Source organism: Trichoderma citrinoviride (genome assembly GCF_003025115.1).
Source record: "Trichoderma citrinoviride strain TUCIM 6016 unplaced genomic scaffold BBK36scaffold_3, whole genome shotgun sequence".
NCBI lineage: Eukaryota > Fungi > Ascomycota > Sordariomycetes > Hypocreales > Hypocreaceae > Trichoderma > Trichoderma citrinoviride.
In genome coordinates, this window is record NW_020194711.1 from 1881645 (window position 1) to 1891916 (window position 10272).

The 10272-nt window shown below is 57.6% G+C and overlaps 6 protein-coding genes across 6 annotated transcripts in view; 4 read left to right on the top strand and 2 right to left on the bottom strand.

Annotated features, from left to right (window-relative positions):
* Positions 1-83, top strand: part of BBK36DRAFT_1192626 (hypothetical protein) — a gene marked incomplete at its 3' end in the record, with an annotated part of 2369 nt that extends 2286 nt beyond the window's left edge. The window contains exon 4 of the mRNA XM_024896774.1: positions 15-83. Within this exon, the coding sequence (XP_024752296.1) occupies positions 15-83 (69 nt within the window). The remainder of the gene's footprint in view (positions 1-14) is intronic.
* Positions 84-779: 696 nt separating this feature from the next.
* On the top strand, positions 780-2237 carry BBK36DRAFT_1192634 (alpha/beta-hydrolase; the record flags this gene model as incomplete). Its single annotated transcript, XM_024896775.1, has 3 exons — positions 780-1015; positions 1145-1840; positions 1892-2237. The coding sequence occupies 3 exons, from the start codon at positions 780-782 to the stop codon at positions 2235-2237; spliced, it is 1278 nt and encodes a 425-aa protein (XP_024752297.1).
* A 298-nt stretch (positions 2238-2535) lies between these two features.
* BBK36DRAFT_1166850 (hypothetical protein) lies at positions 2536-3672 on the bottom strand (the record flags this gene model as incomplete). The annotated part of the gene is made up of 1 exon (XM_024894965.1): positions 2536-3672. The coding sequence occupies one exon, from the start codon at positions 3670-3672 to the stop codon at positions 2536-2538; it is 1137 nt and encodes a 378-aa protein (XP_024752298.1).
* A 920-nt stretch (positions 3673-4592) lies between these two features.
* On the top strand, positions 4593-6220 carry BBK36DRAFT_1112166 (PCI-domain-containing protein; the record flags this gene model as incomplete). The annotated part of the gene is made up of 3 exons (XM_024889782.1): positions 4593-5051; positions 5141-5952; positions 6022-6220. The coding sequence occupies 3 exons, from the start codon at positions 4593-4595 to the stop codon at positions 6218-6220; spliced, it is 1470 nt and encodes a 489-aa protein (XP_024752299.1).
* A 519-nt stretch (positions 6221-6739) lies between these two features.
* Positions 6740-8242, bottom strand: BBK36DRAFT_47983 (alanine transaminase-like protein; the record flags this gene model as incomplete). Its single annotated transcript, XM_024898127.1, has 2 exons — positions 6740-7791; positions 7852-8242. The coding sequence occupies 2 exons, from the start codon at positions 8240-8242 to the stop codon at positions 6740-6742; spliced, it is 1443 nt and encodes a 480-aa protein (XP_024752300.1).
* Positions 8243-8907: 665 nt separating this feature from the next.
* BBK36DRAFT_1166853 (hypothetical protein) lies at positions 8908-10168 on the top strand (the record flags this gene model as incomplete). Its single annotated transcript, XM_024894966.1, has 6 exons — positions 8908-8931; positions 8980-9061; positions 9514-9602; positions 9717-9771; positions 9935-10051; positions 10122-10168. The coding sequence occupies 6 exons, from the start codon at positions 8908-8910 to the stop codon at positions 10166-10168; spliced, it is 414 nt and encodes a 137-aa protein (XP_024752301.1).
* Between the last annotated feature and the right edge of the window lie 104 nt (positions 10169-10272).

Below are 10272 nucleotides of genomic sequence, written 5' to 3' on the forward strand. Positions count from 1 at the left end.
GGAGGAGGGCGGAGGGGATGAGGGAGCGGCTGGTGAGGATGGGGGGCGAGAGTGGTGAGGTTGGGTATTCGCTGGAGGGGTGATGCCCGTGGGCTTTGAGGAGTGGGATGGTTAGTGAAGCTTTGTATTGGAGGCAAGTTCGACGAGGATATCGTATATAGGAGGTGTAGATGAAGGTATAAATTGGGGGGGGGTTTAGTATAGAGCTGGATGGGACGACATCTTTAGCACGAGTTCATACATTCTCCATTCCAAGCAATCATCTCTCTAGCTATGAAGAGAGCCAATAATCTTCCTCCTGCTGAATTGTATGTCAGGCAAGACTGATGCAATGTTCCATTCAATACAGCATCAAAAATCGGTACTATATCTTCTTCTATCACACGCAGCTATAACGCAACTTTAGCAACGTCCAACAAAAGGCTGCCGATCCTTTTCGGAAATAGCTCAACCTAGATGGAGCAGGTCCATGTACTGTAGGCATGTCCAGATACGGCATAAACACAATGTGATCACAAATGTGATTGGGGGCGAGAAGCGAGCTCAAGGGTAGTATTGGGCCAGGATCGCGATGCTGACTTTGTCCGAGCGCCGGGGGGGCGAACAAGATGAGGGAGGGGCTATATCCCACATGTTATCTTCATCAGACATAATATAATAATACTCTGGGTTTCATCGTCGCTCATTCATGAGCAGAGAAACTGAAAGTCTTTCTTCCCTCTTCACCAATTGGCAGTGTCTTGTGAACACAATTACTCATTCTGCATCTTCTGGGAACAATGGCTGCACGAAAGCAGTATGGCGAACTGCCTCCCTCGGCCAACGGAGAAGCCATCAAGCCATTCACACTCAACATTGCCGATGCCGAATTGGCTCGCATGAACACTCTCCTCCAGCTGTCGACCGTTGCGGCTGCGAATTACGAAAACACGTATGCCGACAGGTCGAACCAGTTCGGGGTGACGCGCGAGTGGCTTGTGGCCGCAAAGGATCGATGGGAGAAGGGCTTCGATTGGTAAGGCAGCTCACTCACTCACTGACTCCATTCCGTTCACTTATATATCTCTACGCACCCAAAACGCCATAACATAGATACCTAGTATTAAAGCATATTAACTAACAACGCCTCGCCATCTCATGACAGGCGCAAAAGAGAAGACCTAGTCAACTCCTTCCCCAACTTCAAGACCGCCATCCCCGTCCCCGTAAACGGCTCCCCAAGCACCTCCTCCTCCTCCTCCTCCTCCTCCATCAACATCCACTTCACAGCCCTCTTCTCCAGCAACCCCCGCGCGACCCCCATCGTCCTCCTCCATGGCTGGCCCGGCTCCTTCTTCGAGTTCCTGCCCATGCTCAACCTCCTCCGGGAGAAATACCCCGACGACGACGAGTTGCCGTACCACATCGTCGTGCCCTCCCTGCCCGGCTACGGCCTCTCCGACCCGCCTCCCGCGCGGCGCAACTTCACCGTCGACGACGCCACCTGGATGACGGACCACCTCATGACCAAGGCCCTCGGCTTCGACGCGTACGTCGCTCAGGGAGGCGACGTCGGGGCCTACGTGGCGCACTTCCTCGGCCTCGGCTATCCGGCCTGCCGCGGCGTGCACCTCAACTTCCCCTCCGTCCCGCCGCCGCCGGACTTTGATGCCGACGGCGGCGCCCTCGACGACGCGGACGAGGAGGGCCTGCGGCGGAACGCCGCCTTTGCCATGACGGGCGCTTCGCACGCGATATGGCATGCCGTCAGGCCGGCCACCGCCGGGCTCGTCGTCATGGCCAGCCCCCTCGCCATGTTGGCCTGGTTGGGCGAAAAGTTTCTTTATTGGACCGACCCGGCGTCGTTTCCGGACTCGCCCAAGGATCCGCAGCAGGCGCCGGACGGGGAGAGGCTCACCTACTCCGTCCAGCTGATGGACGAGGCCATTGCCGAATCGGCCCTGTATTACCTCACCGGATGCGCGAGCACGAGTCTGTATCCCTACCGCGACCTCATGTCCAGGGGGCAGGACCCGACTGCCGCGTTGAGTAGCGTCATCGCTGCACCCAAGATCCTTGGTTACTCGTGGTTTCGACATGAACTCGTCATGGCACCCAAAGCGTGGCTGGCCAAGATTGGGAACCTGGTCTTTTTCAAGCGGCACGATAAAGGAGGGCACTTTGCGGCGCTGGAGCAGCCGGCGGCCTTGCTTGAGGACGTGGAAGAGTTTGCCAGCAAGTTGGTGCTGAAGTCGTAGTGATATGCACGTGCTTGTCTGCGTGATGGGCAAGGCAGTCTATAGTTTGCAATGTTTCAATTCATATCTGGTCCATCTGGATGGGACTCAAACCTGGTCGTAACGGTCATTAAAATTGAGAAGCAAAGTCGGAGAAGGGACAGAGAAAAGAGGACAGCAAAGAAGACAAAGAAAGCAAGTACGAGCGCAGCATCAGCCTCTTGTCAGACCTTGCAGCCCAGATCGCATGGCAGCCCGCTCCCGTGAAACCCAGACACTGCCAGATAGTAAAGAATGGTGAACACAGAAGACGAGATGATCACTTCCTGCCGCGAAAGCCACCGTCGATTCCATAGTCTGCGAGGCACAGCCCGTGAACAGGAGACATCTCGCCATGAGCCAGACCCCGCCTACGCTTGGCCATCTGCCACAGCACTTCCATGTCCGTCCCGAAAGCTGTCGCTCGGGGTAGGACTATAGGGTCCGGCGGCCTCCTGATCCTCAGGTCAATCGAAAACCGCTTCCACTTGGTGATGGCGTCGCCCCCAATGCGAGGATCAACAACTTCAAATAGAATGGCCTTGCCTTCGGGTGTAGGCAGCACCTCTTCAAAAACCACTGCGCCGTACTGCTCCAGCCTCTGAATGGGCGATGAAGCTTGGTACGCCGGGTCGGCTTCTTTCTCTGGACGGAGAGCGAGTCGAAAGGTCTTCTGAAGCCTCCGCTTGTCTCCTCGGCCGCTCAACATGACGAGGTCGTAGCTCCGGATTGGGTCGTCCGCGACCTCGACACGCGTTGCTGCCTGCTGCATCCATTTCACAAAGGGATGCATCATCCCCCACCACACGGCGAGGTCCGACAGGAACATGTTAAAGTCAAAGCGGACATAGCGGATGCTGGTCCAGTTGAGCAGTCTCGGATCGCCGCTGTGGATGTAGTCGTGGCTAACGTCCTTTGCTTCCAGGATATAAGGCCAGTCCTGGATGCGATAAGATGCGTCAATCATGCCCCTGAAGCCCGGCCCGTCAAACGCACTCAGGGACTCTTTGAGAATAACGAGATCCATGGCATTGGTCGGCACTTTTGGCTTCGGCCTCAACATCTCGGGCTCTGGCACAGGCTTGTCGGGAGGCGCCGTGTCTGCAAAGTGGAGGGTGTCGACGTCAAAGTTGAACAGGATGCGCGGCGAGGCATCCAGGACAACGGGCCAGTCCTCATAGACCATGTCCATCTTGTGATTCAGCACACTGCGGGTCTCCAGGTTCTTGTAGTATTTGCCCAGTATATGGCGAGCCTCGGCGTTGACGTGCATCGCCACGGGAGGGCGGACGGTGCTCCTGACGCTCCAGCGGCCTTTGCCAATCCGACAGGGAACCAGGCCGACAAGGCGAGGCTCGACGGTGGCCAGCCAGATCTTCTCGCGGAGCTCATAGGGGAGTTGGGAAAGGGTGACCATGCTGGTGAGAAGCTCTGGTGACAGGCGATGGATGGATGGTCAGAGATGGGGGAACAAGGTGGTGTACTTGGGAGTGCGGAGTAGCTCTCGTTCTTATACACGGAGTTCACGTGTAACCAGCGAGCGCAAGATAATGCTGAGACTGGGCTACCAGGATTGGGAACAAGGATCAGTCAGGATCAGACTCAGGCCAAAGAGAGAATAACGTCGTGATAGACCATGCAGCACCTGTTTGTTTCCCGTCGAGAGCCTTGAGCCAATGGAGGGACCAGACGGGCTGTGAAGCTGACGAGCTGGCAGGGATGCAACTGAGGCGAGGCTGAACGGTCGAGACGCCTCGCATGCAGCGGGCTAAGAGAAGACGCAGACAAGCTGGACTGCATTCGCATTGGTCATGTGAAGCATCGCAAGCGGGCGCATGAGACTGGAATTGTCAATGAGTAAGTAGATAGTCGCTGTTGGAGGATGATCGAGCGGTTGCGCATCATCGACCCCGGGTTTTCACGGCTTGCTCCAGGGTAGGTTGTTGGGGGTTGAGTTGGACCAAGACGGGCCATTCCCAGTTGGGCCAGATGAGGTAATACATCATCACTACAAGTACTCCGCCCAGTGCCTGGGTGCCCCTCAGGCTTGTCACAGCGCTGAACTTCAGTGGTGCGTGTCCTGCTGAAGCCTTGCGCCCAGACCAGCCGCCCGCTAGGCCCCAAGCGCGCTAGTGCCCTGCCCAGCGGCCTTGTCTGGAAGCTTGAGCACCGCAAGAGATCCATTACAAGCCAGAAACACCAAGCAAGCAACTTCGTCATCCGTCTTCGCTCTCCCATATCCGAACGGCTCTCATCTCGATCTTGTGCTCCCGAGACCTCCAACAGCTCGACCCCCCCGTTCGAACACCCTCCGATAGAGCTGCCGTCACCGTCACCATGGGCGCAGACCCCCAGTACGTCAAATGGCCTCTGCTGCCGCTGTCCCAGCACGTCTTCACCCTCACAAACGCCTATGCCTCCAAACAGGCCCAGCAGGCCGCCGCCAAGGCCCTGCAAGACGCCATCGCCCAGGACAAGATGGCGCCCTTCTACCGCTACCTGGCCCATCCCATCGACGGCATCCTCAACGCCGTGGGCGAGAGCGGCTCCTCAGCGCCGGGCAAGCCCCCGAGCCGGAAATCCAGCCTGGTGGGCATGGTGGCGACCAAGGCGGCCACCGGGGCCGTCAATCTGCCGTGGGACGAGGACCTATACAACAAGCTGAAGGAGGACAACGACGCGGAGCTGGCCGCCTTCCAGAAGGAGGAGGATGAGGCCGAGGAGCAGGCCGGCGACACAGAGGTCATGGCTGCCAAGGGCAAGCGAGCCGACTTTTGGGCCCGGGTGGGCGACAAGGTGCGACTTACTTCTGCTCTCTCATAATGCTGGTGTGATGCTGCCTGGGGATGGAACAGAGCTGACCGGTTGGTTTTTTTGTGTTACAGGACAAGGCAATCGCCGAGTTCGAGAGCTTATTCGAAAAGACGGGCATCCTGGGCACCAAGATCGACCTGGTGCTAGCCATAATACGCATGGGGCTCTTCTACGGCGACAAGCCCCTCGTCAAGGCGCAGGTCGAGCGGGCCAAGACGCTCGTCGAGTCGGGCGGCGACTGGGACCGGCGCAACCGCCTCAAGGCCTACGAGGGCCTGCACCTCATCACCGTCCGCGCCTACAACACGGCCGCGCCGCTGCTGCTCGACTCCCTCTCGACCTTCACCAGCTACGAGCTCTGCACCTACTCCAACCTCGTCGTCTACTCCGTGCTGGCCGGCTCCGTCTCGCTCAAGCGCGTCGACTTCAAGTCCAAGGTCGTCGACGCCCCCGAGATCAAGGCCATCATGGGCGACGGCGAGGACAAGCTGCTGGCCCTGAGCGGCGCCCTGAGCGCCGGCCCCGGCGCCGAGGACCCCGCCGCGGGCGATAAGCTCCCCAAGGCGGCCACGACGACGGCCGTCAACCTGACGACGCTGGGAACCAGCACCGACCAGCCCGAGGCCGAGATGGCCATCGACTTCAGCCCCCTCGCCCTGCTCGTCAGCAGCCTGTACAACGGCAACTACAAGACCTTTTTCCAGTCGCTCGCCTCGGTCGAGGAGCAGTTCCTCAACCACGACCGCTACCTGCACGAGCACAAGAGCTGGTTCATCCGGGAGATGCGCCTGCGCGCCTACCAGCAGCTGTTGCAGAGCTACCGCGTCGTCGGGCTGGAGAGCATGGCCAATGACTTTGGCGTCACCGTCGACTTTTTGGACCGGTGAGTTTCTAATTGGCAATAATTCTCTTGTTTACTTCACGAGCGATTTACTGACGATCATCTATGCAGTGACCTCGCGCGATTCATTGCCGCCGGCCGCATCCCCTGCACCATTGACCGCGTCACGGGCAAGGGCGTCATCGAGACGAACCGGCCGGATGACAAGAACAAGCAGTACCAGGACGTCGTCCGCCAGGGTGACCAGCTGATTACGAAGCTGCAAAAGTACGGCCAGGCCGTCAGACTAAGGGGAAGTGAGAGGGCATGAGTGATTGGGTGAAAAGAGGGATAAGGAGAAAGAAAGGGGAGGCAGATATATATTTAAATGTAGACTTTGTCTCCCATCGTCTTTGATGGGAAATCTTTCCCATCATTTTCCATAAGGGAGACGCAAAATGAATCTGCACGATCCCATGTTGTTCTGTATCGTACATCACCTACTAGGTAGATGGGAGCCTACAGTAAAGATAAAACGATACAACACAAGCATCAATGAACAAATCTCGAGTTACGATGTTGGCGCGCCATCGTCCAAAGTGTTGACTCTAAAACATACATACTGCTAGGTGCCCCTTATTTTCCCCTTTCACTTTCTACATGTATATCATTTCGACATGAACATCAGGCTCTATTTATCCCGCTTTCACTTCAAGGCAAAAGATGCCGCGCAATAAGAAGATCTTCCAAGTAACGCTCACTTTTTTCCCCCTTGAAAACACCTCTACCCTATTTGACACCATGCAATTTTTGTTCACGACGCTGGTACATACATGAGCGCAGATCCCGTCTACCTATACTTGTCCATAAACTCCTTGTGGAACTTGACGATCCTGCCGACCCAGTCCGTGCCGGGGGCAAGGAACGTGGTGCGGAAGTGCAGCGTGCCCTCCTTCTGGCCGAAGCCGCTGCCGGGGACGACGCAGACGCCCGTGGCCTCGAGCAGGCGCATGCAGTAGAACTCGTCGGGCTTGCGGCCCTCGGCGGCGGCGGCGTCGATGGCCTTCTGGGAGAGGGTGATGGTGGGGAAGAGGTACATGGCGCCCTGGGGCTCGCCGCACTCGACGCCCTCCATCTGCTCAAAGGCCTTGTGGAGGGCGTTGGCACGCTCGCGGAGGCCGTTGGCGATGCCGCTGTACTCCTTGTCGTAGAGCTCGAACGAGGGGTCGCCGGGCTGGGGCGGGTTGACCATGAGCTCGACCAGGCACTGGCCGATGACGGGGGCGCAGAGCATGATGGAGACGAACTTGTAGATGGCGGCCTCGACCTCGGCGTCGAAGCCGACGAGCTCAAAGTAGCCGCCGCGGTGACCGCACTCGCCCACCATGCCCTTGGAGACGCTGTGCAGAGAGGCCAGCTCGACGTCGTCGTACTTGCCGGGGTTCTCCTGCTGCATCTTGCGCAGGACGCCCTTGAAGCTGTGGAACTGGCCGATGAAGACGTTTGTCTGGTAGACCTCGTCGGCCATGATGACGAGCTTCTCCTTGCTGGCGAAGTCGATGACGGAGCGCACGTCGTCCTCGGACAGGGAGGCGCCGGTGGGGTTGCCGGGGTTGATGATGACGATGCAGCGGACGTCGACGCCCTCGGCCTTTGCCTTTTCATGCGCGGACCGGATGGCCTCGAGGTCGGTGCCCCAGGCCTTGTGCTCTTCGAGGTAGTAGGGGACGCAGGTGGCGTTGAGGACGGAGAGGGTGGCGGTGTAGAGCGGGTATTGGGGGATGGGGACGAGGACGCCGGACTTGGGGGACTCGGCGAGGATGTGAAGAAGGGTGTTGACGCCGGACGAGGCACCTGCAGAGAGGTAGATCTTGGCAGGGTCGGCCGGGAAGCCGTCTCTCCCTATGGACACGCATTGTGTAAGTCACTAATTTTTCGAGAAAAGGAAGAGGCTGTACTCACGCTCGAGGAACTTGGCAATGCTCTCCTTGATGGCGTACACGCCGCTGCTGGCGCTGTACGCACCCACGGAGCCGCAGTGCTTGAGCAGGAACTTGGCACGCTCGATGACGTCCGTCTTGTAGCCGAGGCCGTTGATCAGCACGTCCTCCTTGTCGAGCAGCTGAGGGTTCTCCAGCAGACTCAGGACCTGGCGGAAGAAGGTGATGGGCTTCTGGTCCAGCTGCTGCGGGTTGCCGATGTTGGCCGAGATGACATGGTCAAAGGGCAGGCTGGTGTCGCCCTTGCTCAGCTGCGCGCGCAGCTCCTCCGACTTGACGGCCAGCTCGCCGCGGACGGCGTATTCGGCGGCGCGGACGTGCGGGTTGATGTTGTTGATGTTGAGCCGGCCCATGTTGGCGGTGGTGGTTGCGAATGTGCGGGAGGAAGCGAGACTGAGACGGAGACGGTGCCTGAGACTGAGTTGGTGGGGTGGACGAAGCCTTGTCGATGGCGGGGCAGAAAATGCGAGCAGCGATCGCCGAAGACCGGCAGCTTCTAGATCTTTTTATGGGTAAGTTCGGGCAAAGATCTCGACAGGCGCAGGAGGGGAAGAAGGGAAGAAAAAACTGGGAAAAGAAGCGGTCTTCAGGGTGAGGAGATTCCACGCAAAAGGGGGAAATATGAGTAAAAATCAAGCAGCACGGACAAGCAAATCCGCTGTGTGGAGCGTGCGGTCTGCGTCTGGACCCTGGAAAATGCCCAAGCAAAGGCGGCCAAGGAAACTCTCGGCTGATGGCTAGGACAGCCACGGGGTCGCTGCTCTGGCTCGTTGGGCCCGGACGTCGCCACACCATATCTTGCATGTCCATGACAACGCAGAGATCGGTCGCTTCGTAGCACGCGTCATCCGTTTGGATTGGTGGGCTTGAGGAGCGTAGCAGCGTGACTGCGGCAGCAGCATGAGGCGCTCAGACGCAGCGCTTACAGCGAGCGCCTGGTGTTGCGGAAAGACAAAACAAAAGCTTCGCGGCTTGCGATGAGCTTGAAGCCGTGTGATCCCTTGGCCGTATCATTGCCATGATCCTTGCCAATGGCTTGTACGTCCAATGATCATTTGAAGAGACAAACCGAAAGAAGAACCAGACGGAGCGCACAAACAGCGAGAGAAGAGAATCTGAGAGCCAACCTACCAGCTATCCGGGACGCGCCCAGCAGCGCTCTCCCAGCCCTCGTCGACATGATGCCCAGCTACACGACCAAGCGGCGACGGACGGATATCCTCGATGGCAACGAAGGAAAAGTCGCCTCGATGATGGACGATGAGAAGAAACAATGACCACCGCACCGATGAAGGACGCGCGTTGTCTGTGGATGGATCTCGTTGGCTTGAGAACCCTCGTGGCTGGTCGGCCGGGCCTTTTTCCCTACACGTACGGATACTTTTTGGCCGCACCCTTCTTCCCTCCATCTCTGACTACCTACTACTACCTACAAGGCTTACCTAGTAAGTTCCTACCTGCTCCCTCCGTAATACGGCGGCCGTATTTTATGAACAATACGGACGTTCCCGGAGGACGCTAAATGGACATGGTGAAAAGACATAGAGAGACACCGTGTAGTAAGAGGTAGAGAAACCCTTGGCGCAAGGCTGATGGTAATTTCCTGCCTTCGCTGGTGAGCGAGATGGACCCCTAGAACAGCTTCTGGCAAGCGGTTTTTGGCAGGGATTAAGGTGCACCAGTAAGCCGCTATCGGCGCGGCTCCCGCCTAACGTAAGTCCGGCAATCTGCAGGGTTCTCTGGGAGGAAACAGAAAAAAATGCTTGAAAGTTGATCGATCAAGGTTAACCATGGCACCCCCACCAACAACTGCCAGTTGCTTGAAAGCCCACTAAATCCTCGGACTTCGGCGCCACCTTTACCCGGGAGAGCATGCTCGTCAGTGCTCGGAATTTGCGATGCCATCGCGATTGCATCGAACGACGTCTTTCTGAGCGCCTGAGGGTATCGTCGACACAATGGCCAAGAAAGGTAAAGTTGTAATCTCCAACGATTCGAGCAATAAAATCTCGAATGCCAGGCGAACGATGCTGACAGCCTCCCAGCAAAGGCAAGATTGATCAACGTCCGGCTCATCTCCATGGCCATGACCGGCTTCTTCTACACCTTCAAGAGGCCCAGAACGGCGCCCATGATGGGCATGCTCAAGTACGACCCGATAGGTATGGCTCGTCTGATCGAACACTCCTCTGGGATTCTGCAGCACGATTGCTGATTTTGGCTGCTGTTCAGTCCGCAAAAAGGTCTTGTTCCTCGAAACGAAGAAGCGATCCAAATAACAGCGTTCCTCGAGCGATGTAAATACCGACTATACACCTCACGGGCCGGAAAATAACGACTGGACTTGCGGACCGTCTGATGATTTTCGAAAATGTGGCTACCT